Here is a 19,113-nt window from a genome sequence, read left to right as displayed (position 1 = left end):
GCAAAACCTTAGGGCAGATGCCAGAGAGTACATTTCCCTAACCTAGTGGGGAGGAGGGGTGAAGGAAGAGGCCAGAGGACTGATTGGGATATGCCAGCATGCTTGAATTTATTAAGAGGTTAGCCCAGTTTCAAAGGCAGTGGAAAGCTGGGAGGAGGGTCAAAGCCAGAGGCACTGGCAGGAGAAGCTGGCTTGGGGAGTGTGTGGGGCCTGGGGGTGGGGGTTGATAAGACGTTTGACTTCGGGCCAGTGAAGCCATGGGGAGTCGCCCTCCGGACCTTGGGGAGTCGCGTCAGGGGGGCCCAGCTTTAATTTCTCTCCAGGACATGGCTCTTGTTCCCAGTATCTTGAAATCAGGGAGAGGGGCAGGCAGGCGATGGAGAACACGTCCTCCTTTTCCATGAGAGGCCGGGACACTGGTGTTGAGGGATGGGGAGAAGGCAGGTCTAGAAGGTTCTGCAGAGTCTCCAGCCAGAGCTGATGGAGGCTGTCTGTCCCCTTCACACGGCCCCACGGCGGGGTGCCGGGCGTGATCTTCATTTCGTGTCGCAGACAGGTGAGGGCTGGCAGCACACAGGGCCACAGCACCCTCCTGAGCCGCCACAGCAGCCACCACAACAGCTTCCACAGCCTCCACAACCTCCACAGCCTCCACAGCCTCCACAGCCAGAACCCCCACAGCAGGAAGACCCACAGCAGCCTCCTCCACAGCCCCCCCCTCCGCAGCCCCCTCCTCCGCAGCCGCAGCAGGAGCCGCAGCAGCCGCAGCAGGAGGGCTGGCAGCAGCACTCCTCACAGCAGTCTTGATCTTGGGTGCAGCAGTTGAAGCAATCCCCCGGGCAGCACCCCATGGTCCCAGCCGGTCAGGTCGCAGAGTCAGGAACGCGGCCGAAGTTTCCCCAGGTCTGACGGTGGCCAGCAGAACCATGGCTTTTATACCCCCTCACCCTGGGGGAAGGAGGTGGGGGGCTGGCACAAGACACAGGATGTTTGCTTTGTTATTATTTGTGTCAGTTTCCAGGTGAACCGTCTCATTAACTGGCTGTTTATGCCCCCCCAAACCCCGAGTACCTCAACTCATAAAAACAAAACAAAACAAAAGAACAAGAACCCTACTCTTCCCCAACTGCTGTTTGTCCAGAGGGTAAAAATACATCTAGGAAAAGACCTGTCATTAGCCAGGTGGAAGAGAGGGAGGAGAAGCCAGCCACAGACTCTGGGCTCCTCTCCCACATTTTCTCTCGCACCCCTGAAGACCTCTCTACTTCACAGGGGGCTCTTTTTCGTGGAGGACTCCCCAAGGCAGCCAGGAAAAACTCCATGCCCTTGTTCCTGGCACCAGGCTACAAGGGGATGCAGAAGGTCTGATCATGTGGCTTCTCACATGTGGAAATGGCATCGTCTCCCCAGCCCAGGTGAGCTAGGCAAATATTTGTGTCTGTGTGTGTGGTATGCAGATTGTGTAGCACATTTGTTTGGGTGTGGTGCGTGAGCCTCAATCACAAGTAATAACTGACTTGTGAAATGGAGAAAGACTCCTCATAAAACTGCCAAAGGTAGGGGAGCCACATTCTCTCTAGACTGCAAGGGGAAGTGAAACAGGCACACTTCTCTCTGCGGGGGCAGGGGGAGCTGTGCTCAGCACCTGCTCCCCCACCCCCACCTTGCCCCATGCCTTTCCTTGGTAGAAAAGGGAGATACAGGGGAAAGAAAGAAAGGTAGGCAGGGAGGAGGAGGAGGGAAGGAGAGATGAGGAAGGAAGGAAGGAAGGAAGGAAGGAAGGAAGGAAGGAAGGAAGGAAGGAAGGAAGGAAGGAAGGAAGGAAGGAAGGAAGGAAAGAAGGAAGGAAGGAAGGAAGGAAGGAAGGAAGGAAAGAAGGAGAGAAAGAGAAGGAAGACAGGAAGGAGAGAAAGAGGAGAGATGAAAGAAAAGAAGGAAGGGGAGAAGGAAGAGAAGGGAGGAGAGAAGGAAGGAAAGAGGGAAGGAGGCGGAAAGGGAAGAAGGAAAGAGATAAGGAAGAGAAGGGAAGGAAGGAGGAAAGGGAAGAAAGAAGGAAGGAAAGAAGGAAGGAAGGAAGGAAGGAAGGAAGGAAGGAAGGAAGGAAGGAAGGAAGGAAGGAAGGAAGGAAAGGATCCTCAGACGGAAACAGACAGAACAGGAGAGAAAGTGAGCCCTCCACCATTTCAACAGTCAACATGAGAACTGTCCCCATCTGTGTCAGCACCTTAGGGACAGAGCCCCACCTTCTGTAGAACTTAGTTAACACTAATACATAGCCCAGCTCCTCACCCCTTGAAGATTGCCTAGGGGAGGAAATGCAGTCAGAGGGGGAAGCGCTGAGGATGAACAGGGCCACAGGCGGCGGCGGCAGCAGTAGCAGCAGCAGAAACTTGTCAAAAATAAAGCACTGAACAAAACCAGCACAACCACACAGAGGTGCCTAGTGATCGGACGGGTAGTGGGGATTGGAGGGAGAGGAGTGAAGCAGACAGAGCTTATACCTTGTCAGTAGTGCATTTTTAGAGCAAGGGGCAAATCCAGCTGAGTGTGCAGCCCCTGTCCACCTAGAGAAGAGTTAATTTAAGCATCCCTAGGACAGCAATAAATGCTCAGCTCTGCAGTATACACAAGAAGGGCTGTAATGTCTGTGAAAAGGAGGAGAGGGATCAACCAGGAAAGGTAGAGCAGGAAGAAGATTGGAGTGAGCCCCATATAGTCTCAGAAACACAGGTTGGTTGGGGGCAGAGGGCTTACTCAGGGCACTTAGGCCTGTCAGAGTGAGATGGGGCTCAGCCCCTATACTTTTCAGAGCACTGGAGGTTGAATCTAAGTCTTCAGGCTTATTAGCCAAGCCTTCTACCGCTTGCACCAAGCCCCCCAGTCCTTTGTGGCTTTTTGTTTGTTCGCTCATGAGGCAGAGTCTGGTGAACTTCTACTGAGGCTGTTCCCCAACCTCGATTCTCCTAACCACCATCTACCAAGTGGCTAGGATTACAGATGCCACACCTGGCTTCCAGAGCCCATTTCAAGCCAAGGGAACTTTGATGCTTTATGGGATCAAAGAGGAAGAGGAGAATGTGGAAGCAGAGAAGGCACCCCAAAGCTAAGATCCCAGATAGAAATGTCCCTAAGACCAAGGAAATGGGCACAACACAGCATGTGGCTAAGCAGGATGTTAGTCTTATCCAAGTGAGCAAGTGCATGTGCACAGGTGAGAAGGGTTGGGGGGATGAAGATGGTCAAGGACCTGAGATGGTGACCACCAATGCCTGGCCAGAGGTGGGGGTGGGGTGGGGAGGGGAATGGAGAGACACTGAGGTTGCAGTGGTAGGAAAGGGGAAAGACGGGAGTCGGAGGGTGTTGGAGAGAAGCTGTCCAGTCCCAAAAGAAACCTGCTTTCACTGAGAGAACAGGTGCAGGAAACTTGCTCTTCCTCCGAGGACCCCGAGGAGACATCCCTTCCTTCTATGGCTGTTCTGGTCTATTCTTGGTGTGCCTTTCCAGGTCTGAACAGGGCCTTGGCATTTGCATCCCTTTGGTGAGCTCAGAGATCTGTTCAGCGCCAGCACCTCTACCAGCTCCTCTAAGATCCCTACAAAGTACTGGCTTCTTTTTTCTGGCTTTCTTTTTCCTTTTCCTGTAAAGGGCAGAGGCGGGGGTTGGGGAGGGGGGGTTCAGGGAGAGGCTGAGGGCTGGCAGCTTGAGCCTGTAGCTTCTCTTTTCCACTTACTGTTTCCTGGTGAAAACAGCAAGGGCTGAAGCTGGATATCCAGACCGCACCCAACAAACTCTATCTTCCTGTAGAAGATCTGCCCACAAAGTGCTGCAAAGACTGCTGGGAAAATTTTTAGAATCACACTGAAGCCACTAAGAACCTGGCTGTGCACCCCCAATAGAGACTAGGCTCACACTTCTCAACTCTGTTCCTCCTGCTCCTTAGGAGAGCTTAGCCTTCCTTCCAGATCCATGCCCAAGACCTTCACTGCATTCTATCTGATTGGTAAATTATATTTAGCCAATTATCAACTTCCAAGATGCTCCTTGTATTCTTATTTGTTTCCTACTGTAACCAAGAGACGGTGAATAACTGTGGGATAAAGTCATTTTACACGCATCTTAACGTATTTCTGCCACCAGTTCTTAGAAGAGTGGGTGCTAGATCCGTGAGTGCCTTGAATTGGTCATCTTCATGGGGATTGCCATTGGGCCAAGTGCGAGGCTCTCTTCATACCTGACTAATGACATGCGCTATGGAGGAATGTGGCCTCATCCATCAGCTGGCAGGAAGGATTTTGCAATAGCTTTCATTTGCATTTCTATTGTTGCAAAGGAAATTAAGCTAGATACAATAAACTCCAGTCCCATCTGTGTGGGTTCTCTTTTTCTCTTGAGTTGTTGGTCTTTTCCTTTGATTGATTGGAATCATTTAAAGGCAATGGAAAGTGGAAGCTTGGTTGTATTGTAAGTTGTATTTCCCCCCAGGTTGCCTTTGATGTATTTTCCCAGGTTTCCACTTACATTACAAATTTACATTATAGTTTTGCATCATACATTTCATATCTGCTTGCTGTGATACTTCTGAGAAAGCCAAAACAATAAATAGAAGAAAATACAATCCACAACATATTTATACACACACACATATAAGTAACATTCTAATTTTCCTTTAAGTATTTCATTCTAAAGAATTGCAAGTAAATATCAATATGAATGTAGATGAATAGACATACATAGAGGATATAAAAACATAGGTCAATTACAAATTTCCAAGACATGTAGGTTTGAAATAGATTACTTCATTTTTCTCTACAACTGCTAAAGTCTATTTCAAACCCTCACTGTAAATTCTGGGGAGAAGAGGGACAGAGAGAGAGAGAGAGAGAGAGAGAGAGAGAGAGAGAGAGAGATCTTTGTATAAACTCAGAATTCATCCAGGCTTGGATGTAGCTCACTGGCAAAGCACTTGTCTAGCAAGTGCAGCATCCTGGGTTTGATCCCCGGTACCAAAAAAAGAAAGAAAGAAAGAAAGAAAGAAAGAAAGAAAGAAAGAAAGAAAGAAAGAAAGAAAGAAAGAAAGAAAGAAAGAAAGAAAGAAAGAAAGGAAGGAAGAAAGAAACGAAAGAAAGAGAAAGAAAGAAAAGAATTCATCCAGGATTTCTTCCCCATCTTCTCCTCTGGAGGTAGTATCTGAATTTTTGGGAGACTTAAATAACATCATAGAATTGAAGAGAGTGACAACAGATTTGTGATAGACATCTGCTGAAATGTACATGCTCTCAACTACTTGTATTCAGCTGTTCCCGATAGCACAGGTAAACCCACCCACCCTCCTTCACTACCAAAGTCTGCTTTGAATGGCCTAAACCAGCCCTTGCCTTGCCTAACCCTATGCTGGGGAAATGAATATAGGAAATTCCTGCTGCTTTTCAACTTACAAAGAGCAAACACCTAAAGAAATTTAGGAAAAAATAACACCAGAGATGATCGTAAAGTTCTCACATGGACACATATTTTTCCATCATTGAAACTATATATATATATATATCTTGGTTTGTACATAAAGTATTATACATTTCACATAGGAAATGATTGTGAGTACAGTCATTATTAAAGATGAAACATTGAGAATTTTTGTTTTCAAATTCGTATAACCCTTTCCTATTGTTAGATATCTATGCCAGTTCCAATTTTCCAATATTAAAAATGAAACACTAAAGATGGGCACCAGTGGCTCCTGCCTGTAATCCTAGCTATTCAAGAGGCTGAGATATGAGGATCACAGTTTGAAGCCAGCCTGGGCAGAAAAGTCTGTGAAACTCTTACCTCCAATTAACTAATCAGAAAAGGCTGAAAGTGGTCCTGTGGTTCAAATGGTAAAGCACTAGCCTGGAGCACAAAGAGGCTCAGGGACAGCTCCCAGGTCCTGAGTTCAAACCTCAGGACTGGAAAACAAAATAAGGTGAAACACTAGAGTGAACTTTCTTAAGTATGAGTTTCTACATATCTTTTTATCTCTTGAAAATAAGCTCATAAAAATATAACTTCCGGGGCTGGGAAGGTGATTTAGTGGTAGAGCGCTTGCCTTGCGTGCCTGAAGCCCTGGGTTTGATTCCTCAGCACCACATAAGGAAAAAGAAAAAAGCTGGAAGTGGCGCTGTGGCTCAAGTGGTAGAGCACTAGCCTTGAGCTGAAGAGCTGAGGGACAGCACCCAGGCCCAGAGTTCAGGTCCCATGACCAGACCCAAAAACAAAAACAAAAAAATATATATAACTTCTGAAATTTCCACCAAGTAATTTTTAACCTAAATAGTTTTACCCTATTAATAAATGTTACTCTCTAGAAAAAGTATTCCCATTTGCATCCATTTCCAATAGCAATTATATATTACTTTGTCAGTCAAAGAAGCCAATTCTGGTGGCTCATCCCTGTAATCCCAACTTTCAGAAGGCTGAAACAAGTCGATCTTGATCTCAAAATAGTGACATAATGAAACCATATCTCAAAAGTAATAATAATAATTTTTAAATAAAATGTCTCTCAGCTGGGCCAACCATAAATTCTCCTGTAGTATTTATTTGTGCATTTATTTTGATTTATTAATTTTTATTATGTATTTTTACTTTTTCTCTTTCAGGAAATTACATGTCTCTGCTCTACTTATTTTATGCAGGTATATTAACTTTCCCATTGTGTCATTCACTTGTGTTGCAAAATTTGTCCTCCGGTATCATTTCCTTTTAATTGTGTCTATGAGTCCTTTATGCATTTGGATTTTCTTTTTATGTGGACAAGTCTGTGTGTCTTTCTTTGAAGGACTTCAATGCCCAAATGAATGGTTTGTTTACTGACAATCTTAAAACCTAAGCCTGCCTGCTGCTCTGGCGGCCTCTAGTGTTCACATCCTGACATTATAGGCAGCACCCAGTGGTTTTTGATTGGACAGCGGAAGCAGACGCAAGAAGCAACTCTACAGAAAAACTGGTTTGATGTAAGAAACAAATTGTATTTAAATGGCATTGACTTAAATCCTGTGCATTGACTGAACCTGGTAAACTTGAATTGCTCTTCTCATGACTTACTTGGGGGAGTAGAAACAAAGACAAAGCCTAGGACACACCCAAGGTAGAGACACCCCTAGAAGACCCTTCTGCCCCCAACAATCTGGTTCTCCAAAATGCCATACCCTTGTGTAATAAATGGTAGTCCAGAAAAGAAATTCAGCCCACCCATTCCTACCACCAAGACACTATGAGGCAAAGATCTACGAGTTTACTAGACCATGAATCTGAAGAGGCATCTGACTGATACTGCTTCCAATGCATTGATAGGAATAAGTGCCATTCTTTGGGGAGGGGGGGGAAGCCATCCTTCCACCTCAGCCATTTCCACAAGGCAGATTCCTGGGAAAACAAGTGCAGAGGCCACCGCCACTCTTCCCCAAATGATTCTCCCTGTTTCTCTGCCTTTCAGAAATAAGACAATAAGAGAATACTATCTACTTCAAAATCAGACGTGACCAAGTGACTCCCCTTGGGTAATAATAACACATGACAGAGAGTGATCAAAGTTTTATAGCCAATGCTCTTTCCCTTCACCCTGCTAAGCAGACTTTGTGAACCCACATCTCAAGTTCAAATGATTTCCAACCTGAGTTCTTGGATGGAAATGTAGTGATTAAGGTGTCCTCCTAATGATGGCTGCTGTATGAGTAAGAAAACTAATACTGTGATAACACGTGGGAAATATGGGAGTTGTTTTTAAAAGAACTCTAAGCTGGTCTACTCTGATGGATACCAAAAACATGAATTAAAAGAAAATGTATTTTAAACCAGTGTAAAGAGGATTGGTGACTATATATTTCTATATTTGCTCCTAATGGGATTAAAATCAAGTAAATGTAGGATTCGTGGTAATATAGAGGACTTCCTTGGTGTTCATACACCATCTCGCTTAAATTCCTTCTTCCCAAAGTCAAACTCAATCATGAAATGCATATATCATAAATAATATATGAAAGTTATATAAATATATAAATCAAATAATATATAATTTATATAATCTTCATTAATTTATAAAAATATATAAAGTTATATATATGAGTGTGATTTTTTTAATTTAATTTTATTTTATTTGTGAACATACTGTACAGAGGAGTTACAATTACGTGGGCAGGATAATGTGTACATTTCTTGCCAAGCATTGCAGCCTCCTCCTTTGTTTACCCTTCACATCCCTTCCCAGCCTCCCCCCTTCCCCCCCAATCCCAATCCTTCTCCTTCCCCCCCTTCCCCCCCCACACTGACGTTGTAAAGCTCGTTTTGGACATGACAACTTGTACTTCTCGTTGTTGCAACAGGTCCACCTGTATCCTTAAACAACTGGTTTTTCCCCATCTCCTCCACAAGTTATACTGACATCAAATATAGTGAAAGCAGGGGTTATACTGTGGGGGAGGGACATACAAAGCAACAAAGAGATAATCTTATAAATGCGTTAGAAAATGAGTGTGATTTTTAAACTGTGTGTATGAATTCAAATTGTTTTTGTTTATATCTCGGAATAAACATAAAGTAGCATTTTTTAATTTAAATTTTATTTTCCAGGTGATGTACAGAGGGGTTATAATTATATACATAATACATTTCTTGTCAAACATTGTTATACCCTCCCTCATTTTTTCTCCCAATTTCCTTCCCCCGCAACTCTCCCATCCCAAGTTGTAAAGTTCATTTCCAACATTTTATCTTGTGAGTATTGCTGTTGCATTGGTTCACCCTTTGTCCTTTATCTCACCATTTTTTTTTTTGTTTCTCTTCCCTTCCCCAAATCAGCTAAATGTATGTAAGACACAGGGCACCAAAATAAAAAATAGTGGCAACAGGGGATTAAAAAAAATGGCTCTTTTTCATCAGCTCTACAATTAGCAAAAGTTTGAGAGAACTTCTTGGTCTAATCAACAAGTCTTTGGTTGCTGGTTAGTTTAACATAATAACTCACTGAAGGGAAACAAAAGAGATTCCTTAGATAGGGTCTCTCAACTGGAATCCAAAGCTTTTCAGAATGTAAACTCCATGTTGTTTTATTTGATCAGAAGCCCCTTGAGTTTTATAAAAGCTTAACCAGAACAACCCAGTCCTCTAGAGAGAACAGCAATCATCACCAGATCAAAGCTGAGACTCTAAGCAGTCCTGTGACACAAGCATGCCCAGCAACTTCCTGGCCCTACCCTTCAGCATTTGAAGAAGAATTGGAAAAACTCTTGGCCTTAACTCAATTGTTTTGTGCTCAAGTCACTTAAGTTCTTAATTTCTCTTTTGTACTGATCTTCCTTCAAAACTTGCTCTCAACAACTCTGTTGTTGTCACTTCAGTCCTTTCAGAATGAAGTTTCTGGCCTAATCCTGCAAATGTCATGGTTGTTAAAGCAAGAATAACATGCTGTCTTCAAAGAATGAAGTTTCTGGCCTAATCCTGCATATGTCATGGTTGTTAAAGCAAGAATAACACGCTGTCTTCAAAGAATACAATGCAGGATTTTAAAAAAAAGGGGGGGGGCTTATGCCTTTCTCGTCATGGGCTGGGTGAGCACTTGCCTAGCCTATGTGAGACTCCAGCTTCAATCTCTAGCACCATAGAAAAAGGAGAGAGAGGGACAGAAACAGAGACAGAGAGAGAGAAAGAGGGAAAGAGACAGAATGAGTGATCTATGGACCTGCCTATTTCTTGCTTTTCTCAGGAACCCCATGAACATCTTCTGCCAATGAATAAAATTATCTTTGCTGCATGACCTACTCAAACAATCTCTCTGTTCTTTGCTTCCTTAACTGCCCTCAAAAGAGTTATTAATGCCAAGCAGGTATGTGATTAATTAGTTTTTGAGTATCTCCTATGTGCCTCCTGTGTCTGTCATAAAGGTACCACAAGGATCCATTTTAAAATGTAAAAATGTAGTTATTTAAATGGCATGACTTGAGGTCAATCAAGTGGACACAATGGCCCAGATGGAATCTGGGTGCCCAGCTTTGAGCAGGATGTATGGTTGTGTCAAGGCTGCCATATCTGTTTATGGAGGGTTACACCTGGCATAAGGCCCAGAAGCAGGGCTCTGCATTGACTGGAGAATAGCAAATGCGCTGCCTGCCACACAGGCCTTCTGGGCAGCTCCATTCCCCTCATGAGAGAGCCTCTCTTTTCTAATGGTTCATATGGGTAACCTAGTGGATAGGCCAGGACCAGGAAGAGCTAGAAAAGAAAAGCAAATAGTATCCCAGGGGGCACCCAAGACCAGATCTAGCCAGGCACCAGCGGATTACACTAGCTACTCAGGAAGCTGAGATATGAGAAACACAGTTCAAAGCCAGCCCAGGCAGAAAAGGCCGTGAGACTTTAATCTCCAATAAACTATGCAGAAAAAGCCATAAGTGGCGCTGTGGCTCAAGTGGTAGACTGCTAACCTTGAGCACAAAGAGGCTCAGGGACGGTGCCCAGACCCTGAGTTCAAGCCACAGGAATGACAAAAAAAAAAAAAAAAAACTAACAAAAGTTAGATATTAAATCAAGAGATAAATGGGACCACTGCTGAGCTCGTTTGGGATGTAAGTCTTTCCTGGTATTAATATTTCACACTAAGGCTTGTACCTACATGCTATAAAAATAAAACTTAAATGAGAGTGAGAGATTGAAACCACCACACACCTTCAGTGGGCATAGAGAGAGCCAGGTGAGGCCGCGCCCATCTACCTGGAGCATGCCCGTCAAGATAGGGGCAGGAGTTTTGTAATGATACAGGGCAGGCTGCCACACCACGATCCTCTCTTCTTATACTCTGAGCCATTTGCGCAGTTTCTGGCCCTTCTTGGATGGGGAACATCAGTTATTCTTCTTTGAAACAAAAACCAAACAACACAATGGACCCATCACTCATCCCAAAGCTATCCATGTAAGTGTTCCCTAAACCTACATGCCACTCACCTGACCCCCCTGAGCTCTCTGAGTGTTCACCAAGCCATCCCCTGAGCTCTTCTTTTGTTTCCCTTTCCACTTGAGATAAAAATCAGTCTTCTCCAGAGCCAATGAGCCCCATATCACCCCCTTCCCTGCCCAGCCTCTGCGTATCCTGGGGGTTTACTCCTCCCAGCTCAATGCTGCAGACTTCAGGAGCCCCTCCACCTTTAAAGGCAGTACTCTGACTCCCTTTCTTGAGTTGCTGGTGCCTATGGTTGGAATGATCTTCTCTGGTGTGTTTTCTTCCCAGCCTTCAGGGACATCTAGCTTTGATTACTTAGGACAAACCCAGATCAGCAGGTGACACCTGTGGAGGCTTCTCCTTTGAAAAAAGCCATAGACCATAGATTGGAGTGAACAATTCTGTCTCATGAGAAGACACTGGTGTGTGTGTGTGTGTGTGTGTGTGTGTGTGAGAGAGAGAGAGAGAGAGAGAGAGAGAGAGAGAGAGGAGTCAGAGAGAGTACTGAAGCTTGAACTCAGGACTCTCCCTCTTCCGTAGCTTTTGTGCTCAAGGCTGGCACTCTACTGCCTTGGCCACATTCCCACTTATGGCTTTTTGCTAGCTAATTGGAGATCAGAATATCTCAGATAAGTCTCCCCTAGCTAGCCTGAAGCAGTGCTCCTCACAACATCTCTAGGAGTATAGTAATTAGGAGTACAGGTGTGAGTCGCTGGCTCCTGGCCTTGATTCCTTTTATTTAAAAAAATGTAAGACCTCCAATTTTGGAACACAAGCATGAAACAGACAATTATACTTTTCACACCAGAGTCAAGAGTTTATTGGAAGAATGAATGAGAGCGCTGGCTTCAGGAGGCTGGTACTGCCTGTGCTCACAGCGCTGTTGAACATCTTGGGATGAAGTGGACTGGAGCCTTTGTCCTCCTTCTGGCGGCAGGGCCTCTAGCGCCCAAAAGTGTTGCAGGGCCCACAGCGAGCCCGGGTCAGGCAGGGATTGGCAACACAGGGCCCGATGGGCTTGTCACAGGCATTGCTGGTGGCACAGGGGTTACAAGGAAGCCTGGAAACAGGAAATCATTAGAATGAGTCAGAGTCAAACAAGTTAAGGATCCCGGAAGATACCAGACGTTCATTTTGTTAGATGACTGTGATACCTTACATGACCTAACAAAAAGTTAGAAGTAAGTCCACCTGGGAGACATTTGTTCTCCCCGAAGCCTGGTGTGCCCTCCACCCCGGGGGCCAGTTAAACAAAACAAACATAATTTGTCTCAGACTCACTTGCAGTCCTCGCTCTCCAACAGGCCCCGGTACGTGTTGATCTCACACTCCAGCCGGGCCCTGACATCCAGCAGCACCTGGTACTCCTGGTTCTGGCGCTCCAGGTCAGACCTGATCTCAGACAGCTGCGACTCCACGTTGGTGATCAGACACTGCACCTGGGACAGCTGGGAGCTGTAGCGGGCCTCACTCTCTGTCAGCGTGTTCTCCAGAGAGTTCCTCTGCAGGGGAGAAGATGAGGATGTCAGGAGCTACTCCTGCAAAGCCTTCCTCCAGGGCCTGCCACACAACTCAGGAGCTTCAAGGACTCAGGGGACTGTGGTCTGAGGGACACCCCACTGTGTACACCTCCCCCATTACACACCAGCCACTCTGAACAATACACACCAGGTTGTGCTGGGCCTGCAGCTCAATCTCCAGGGAGTTGACTGTGCGTCTCAGCTCGATGATCTCTGCCTGGTAGGACTGCAGCTGCTCTGAGCTGGACACCACCTGCTTGTTCAGCTCCTCAGTCTGCAATAGCAGAAGGGGAAGAGACAGGGTCAGCCGCTGCCTTGTGGGCTCTGTCTGTGAGCCTGGAGTCCCAAATGGCCATGTGCTTCGATGCCTACCTGTGTGGTGAACCATTCCTCCACCTCCCTGCGGTTGGTCTCCACCAGGGCCTCGTACTGACACCTGGTCTCGTTCAGCACCCTGTTGAGGTCCACGGTGGGAGCGGCGTCCACCTCCACGTTGAGGCGGTCTCCCAGCTGGCAGCGCAGGGTGTTGACTTCCTGCAGGGCGAAGGGAAAAGCTCAAAACCTCAAAAGAAAAAAATCTTGATGCTCTGCTTTGCTCCTTGAGATAATGAAATTCAAGTTGTGATGATTCTTCAGCTTTCAACAAGCTCCATTTCCTCCCCTCCCATCAGTGGTCAGATTCTGTATTCAGTGACTATCCCTGTACTTCACAAGTACTTGAGTCCTCCTTTTGACTTTCATATTCCATGTATTTCTTCTTTAGAGAGAGGTGGTGATTTGTTGTCAACGCTAAGACATGGTTAATCATGATTTCATGATGTTTTTTTTTGGCCAGGATATCTTATGGCATCTTAGGTTTGATTCGTAAGCAGAGGAAATAAGAACGTTGGAGGCAACCTAAATGATGCTCTTGCTAGATCCTGTGAATTAACTACAAGTCCCCCAACTTTGTATCTGTACCCTTTATATCTGTACTCCTCTCAGGCAGCAATTACCCCAGGCTTCAGGAAAGAGAAAAATCACTGATAAACATCTTGTGTGGAAAAAATTAAAAAAAAACAAATATCTTGTGTGGAAAGCAAACTACCTCTCCAGCAGTCAATGCCTTCTTCTTATAATAATCTTAAAGGAAACAGACAAAAGCTTTAGATCACCTGCCAAGCAACTCATTCCTGTTCACATTCCAAAGGTAAAGTGATAACAAGGACAGAGATGGAGCTAAATGGTAAAACAGGCCACTCCTGTGACTTGAGACTCCTAACTGTGAAGACTTTCTTCACCCTCAGATCCCAATGCTCCCTATTTAACCTGAAGCTACCTTCCGTATCCCTGAAGACACACACAGAGTTAGCTATTGAGGTGTTGGTGCTGCCAGGTTATAGAACTTCCTAAGGGAAATAAATACCTGTTCATTTCACAGCTAATCTGTCTGCAGAGCCAGAATCACTTAGTACTTGGATTAGTGCATGAAGCAGATTTGAACTATACCCCATCTCTACTACTCAACAGAGTTTCTAGGACCTTCAGGAATCTTTGATTTCCTCATCTTAACATGAGACCTTCCTCTGGAGCTCCAAAGCACTTTAGCGCAATGATGGGTCAATAAGGAAGCATTGTGTTGGCCTGGGAGGTAGTTCAAGTGGTAGAGCACCTGCTTAAGCCAGTAGGAGCTATGCCCTGAGTACAAATCCTAGTACCACCAGAAAAAAAAAGACAGTATTATATTCATATTAATTGTTATTATGTGCCTGGTTCTGGGATTGAAGATTTGTAAATACCTCCTTTATGCAAAGACCACCCTAGTATTGGGGTGCATTTTCCTCCACATTTCTATTTTCTGAGTAGCAGAAAGGGCTCTGGATAGGAACTAGGAGGGATGCATTTTATGTCTAGCTCAGCCCTCTTGCTAAGTAGCCCTAGGCCATCTTATCCTCTCCAGTTACAAAACAGAGAATCAGAGTCTACAGTGGCCACGTGCTTCTCCCCTGGACACTGAAGGGTCACAGCAACTGCCTTATTGCCGAGCCTTCCTTATTGGCTGGCCAACTTTCTTCACCCCTGTTCCTGTCTTTGGCAGCAAACGCTAATCTCCTATCACAGATTTTTAGATTACTCATTCTCTACAAATCCTTTTGTGTTTAGAGAAGAGCTTCCCGGGCTAATTGAGCTTCAACCTACTGCCTCTCCCCAGCCTGCGGTGGTTGGAAACAGGCCCCGGGCGAGTCTGATCCTGTCCAGGTTTGGGGAGAACCTCACCTGCTCGTGGTTCTGCTTGAGGGAGAGCAGCTCCTCCTTCAGGGACTCCACCTGGGCCTCCAGGTCAGACTTGCACAGGGTCAGCTCATCCAGGATCCTGCGCAGGCCGTTGATGTCGGACTCCACCAGCTGCCGCAGGGACAGCTCCGTCTCATACCTGTGATCACAGGGAGATTACAGATAGGCTGAGCACGAACATGCCCGGCCTTGACTCAGCTTTGATTTGGTTTGTCAGATAAGCAGGAATTCGAGTTGATAGTTTTCTTTTTAAACTTATGATAAAAAATAAGTAAAAATAAAAAGTTTGATAAAGATGATGTACAGAAGGGTTACAGTTACACATGTCAGGTGGACAATGTCACCCTTTCTCTCATTCTCTCCCAGCTTTTCCCTCCCATCCCCACCCACAGGTTGTAGCGTTCATTTTCAACATGATATCCAGTGAGTACCACTGCTGCATTTGTTCACTCTTTGTCCTCCATCTTTGTGCCCTCCTTATCCTCCCAAAGAGAGATAAAGGAACAAACAAGACAACAAGAAAATAAAATAAAAATATCAACAAAGAAAAGAAAAAAACCTCTTGCTTCCCTTTCCTAAGGTTCATTTCAATAAATACTATTTGGATGTGCAGAGCACATAGGCATTGCGCCTAAGGAGTTGGTAGCTTTTAAGACCACCTCTTTCCAGGCAGGTGTACAACACTGGTCCCAGGGGAAAATGTTACTGGTCATTGTTTTTACAAAGAGCCAGTAGAGTTAAGGCTGATTAACTGTGATGTTTCTAAGATGAATACATTTCCCACATTCTCCTGATTGAATCCTTCACATAGTAGGACATGAGTGAGCACTATGCAGTCTTCATTGAGGCTCAGGGTGACCAAGGGATGTCACCCTAAAATGAAGTCAGGAAAGAGAAAGGAATGAGGCACAGTAGAGGGATCTCTGAGCTACAGTGAGCAAGATCAATATGGACCTCATGGAAAGGCTGAGAGAGAAGCCAGGTCAGCGTTTATCAGTGTTGACAGAAGGCTGAGGATAGACAGAGGGGAGAAGACAGATAAATATCACCACCCCACTTGCCACTCACTTTGTCCTGAAGTCATCTGAGGCCAGCTTGGCATTGTCGATCTGGACTACCAGCCTGGCATTCTCAGACTTGCTGCACAGGATCTAAAAAGCCCCAAAACACAGAGAATGAACAAGAGCTTTGATTTTTTTTTTTTGCCAAAAGGCAATCCATGCTAATCCACATATATGGAAGGATCAAAATGACAAATCACTTCGTAGCTTATATAATAAGATTATCAAGTGCTATTTGTGTATGGCATGTACTCAGCAAATATTTGAGAAACTAAATTTGCAAAAACAGATCACTAAGATATTCAAGGAAAGGATGAGCAGATAAATGATCATACTTTGTTTACTTTTCCTAATAAGCAATACTAAGAAGCTGGTGGTATTAATTCACATTTATTTGTGTGGGGATGAAGGGAGGTGGTGCCAGTCCTGAGGCTTGAACTCAGGGACTGGATACTGTCCCTTGAGCATTTTTTGCTCAAAGCTAACACTGTACTATTTCCAGTGTTTTTGGTGGTTAACTGGGGATAAAGAGTCTCTTAGACTTTCCAGCCCAAGCTGGCTTCAAACCATGATTCCCAGAGCTCAGCCTCCTGAGTAGCTATCATTACAGACCTGAACCACCAGTGCCTAGTTTATTCATATTTAGTAGTAACATCTGCTTTGTTACTGTCATGGTTCTAGAAGCTGAAAACACAAAAATGAATGAGTACTAGATCCTGGTCTCCAGAAAACTTTCCATCCAGTAGAGAAGATACACAAGGTCAATGAGCTAGTGGAGCTGTCCCACCATTCTGGGTGGCTTAGGGCCATTTCCACCTAAAGAGCTTCCAGTCTTTCTGGATTTAGGCGAATATTATATTCCCCCACAGGACACTGCATACCTAGAAGCCCAGAAATATGGAGATCAAGGCAATGGGATTGAGATAAATAGGAATCCAGAGAAAGGCAGTCAACCAGCAGTCAGAGTATCCAGATGCCCTGCTGAGGGAGACTCGGCTCTTTTCCCTCACCCTAGGGTAATAACTGTAGGGCTCAGCAAATCCAACGTGCCACTACCTCCTCTTCAAATGGTTTTATACCAATACTCAGAACCAACCTAGGTCTGAAAGTCTAGGTCTGAAAGGGCACAGGCACTGAAGAATTAAAATGGAAGGTCAGTCATCATAACTTCCTCATCATGAGAAAGAGTGCATCATTTCTGAATCCCATCTCAGGTCCTCGGCCTGCTAGGTTGGAGCCCAACCCCCTCACCTTCTGCTGGAGCTCCTCGATGGTCCGGAAGTAGGCCTGGTAGGCAGGACACACCAGTGGGTCCTGCTGCTGGTTCCTCTCCTGGATGCGGCTCTCCAGCTCTGCATTCTCTCGCTCCAGCTGACGCACCTTCTCCAGGTAGCTGGCCAGGCGGTCGTTCAAGAACTGCATGGTCTCCTTCTCGCTGCCATTGAAGGAGCCCTCGCAGAACCAGTTGCAGTTGCCCACATTGGCGGGGATGTTGCAGGCACCGGGCAGGGTGCAGCCATGGCAGCTGGGAGGAATGCAAGGTCGGGAGGCGCAGCTGGTGCGGCAGCTCAGGTTGGGCAGGCAGCAGTTGTACGGCATGGTGCTGGAGGGAGCGAGGTGCCCGATGAACACGGAGTACAAGTTTCCCAAGCCTCAGAGCTGTGGGTCACCTACCTCTGGTGAACATTTATACTCCTTCCACAGAGGGTGTGGACAGGTAAGGCAGTCCTCTTCCTCCACCCCCCTCCCCATCATTTGGTGATTGTCAAAGCCCTTCCCCTCCATTTGTTATGAGTTTCTTTTAGAAGAGTCCCTCACCTCATAAAAGATTTTACTCCGGCTTCTCTATAAGTCAGGACTCCTCTTCCATGCTGTGTGTCATGAAGTCAGACCTTCATGGTTGTGACTTCAAAGGGCTGAACTCATGAAAGAAACCCTGACCTTCATTGAATTGGGTTTGGCAGGTCAAGCGACACTGTGGTTGCCCTGACTCTCTGGCATGCCTCTGGCTCTCTTCAGTGCAATTAGAAAAGCAGAGCTCTTACTGAGATGTCTGTTGGTAGGCCCAACTGCCAAATACCAAAATGCCAAACTAATAGTTCTTAGAAATACTAAATCCTTTTTGGAAATGTTAGACCATGGTTCCTGGGGACCTTGCTTCCTGATACATTCATGATAATGTCCACTAACTAAATAACAGATAGACATTGGGTTAAGGCTGTGTCCAGCTCAGTGTGACTGTACTGTCTTGGACCTATGCTATGATCAGAAAGAACTTGTCCTTGTTGAGAACTTGAATAGGCCCCTGTGGTAATGGACACTCTCACAAATGGGATCTTATCACTCCTCACTACAACTCTTCAAGGCAAATCATATGGCAAATGAAGACATCAAAGGCAGGAGATATTAAGTTGAAGTAGCTAGGAGCCCAACACAGGTCTCTGTTCTTTACCTCACATCATTCTGCTCTGATAAAAATGATCTACCTCCTTCCCTAAGATCTTCTCCTGTAAGTTCTCCTTTTAACTTGAGCATAGCATCGTCCTGACTTCTGTGCTTATCTCTCTGTGTTTGATACCCCCTAACAGTTCAGTTCATTTAGCCCTACCATATAGTGTACTCTCCTGAGTGTGGGGGTCACACGGATGAAGAAATAAACAGGAAGCAAGTTGACAAGTGACACATGAGTGGTTTCCATATTGGGGAGAACAGTAATGGAACTGTGCTGGTATGAAGAGACTTGAAAAGAAAGACCCATATGTGTTTTCATCAAGGGGGGTAAGAAAGCTCAACATGGTTGAAGAACTCTGGTAAGCCAGATTGGCTGAGAGGAGAGAGCTATAGGGAAGTGATAGAAAATAAAGCCATCTAGGGAAGACAATGTCATATGTCAAAAATGCTTAGTGACACACAGTAAGGTAAGGGACTTAGACTTCCCTGGTAGCAGCAGAGCCAAGGTAAGCTTTAACACCTGAATGTGGCAAAACAAAAAGCTGTGTTAGAGACCATTAGACCATTTCACCAAACATTTGTTGGTTTTGGAAATAAGAAGGAAATTCTAAAGGCAGAGACCAGAAAGCAAGTTATTATAGTAGGCCAGGCATGCAGTAATAAGAGGCTAAAAGGAGTTGAGAGCTAAGAGTTCATGAAAGGGATAAGAAGAACAGATTAAAAAAGAAGAAGGACCGACAAGGCTTAAGTGAAGCTGTGAGAGTTTTAGAAATGAATGCAATGGAGGAGCATAAAAACAGTAACAATGGCTGAGCACCGGTGGCTCACACCTATCATCCTA

The 19,113-nt window shown here is 45.3% G+C and overlaps 1 protein-coding gene across 1 annotated transcript; it reads right to left on the bottom strand.

The window, feature by feature from the left end:
* Window positions 1–11,908: 11,908 nt before the first annotated feature.
* LOC138830447 (keratin, type I cuticular Ha3-I) lies at window positions 11,909–17,420 on the bottom strand. The gene is made up of 7 exons (XM_070026827.1): window positions 17,073–17,420; window positions 15,829–15,911; window positions 14,743–14,899; window positions 12,859–13,020; window positions 12,635–12,760; window positions 12,248–12,468; window positions 11,909–12,026 (listed from the first exon to the last, which is right to left on the bottom strand). The coding sequence occupies exons 1-7, from the start codon at window positions 17,418–17,420 to the stop codon at window positions 11,909–11,911; spliced, it is 1,215 nt and encodes a 404-aa protein (XP_069882928.1).
* Between the last annotated feature and the right edge of the window lie 1,693 nt (window positions 17,421–19,113).

Source organism: Dipodomys merriami, unplaced genomic scaffold (assembly GCF_024711535.1).
Source record: "Dipodomys merriami isolate MVZ:Mamm:240054 unplaced genomic scaffold, mDipMer1.0.p SCAF_19, whole genome shotgun sequence".
Lineage (NCBI taxonomy): Eukaryota > Metazoa > Chordata > Mammalia > Rodentia > Heteromyidae > Dipodomys > Dipodomys merriami.
Note: the sequence above shows the minus strand (reverse complement) of the source record. Positions and strands in the feature narration are given on the sequence as shown.

Coding starts and splice junctions, on each gene's coding strand:
- LOC138830447 (XM_070026827.1), bottom strand. CDS start 17,420: ATGCCGTACAACTGCTGCCTGCCCAACCTGAGCTGCCGCACCAGCTGC. Junction 12,469..12,634: donor TGCAGGCCCAGCACAACCTG/GTGTGTATTGTT, acceptor TCTCCCCTGCAG/AGGAACTCTCTGGAGAACAC. Junction 12,027..12,247: donor TTGGAGAGCGAGGACTGCAA/GTGAGTCTGAGA, acceptor TCCTGTTTCCAG/GCTTCCTTGTAACCCCTGTG.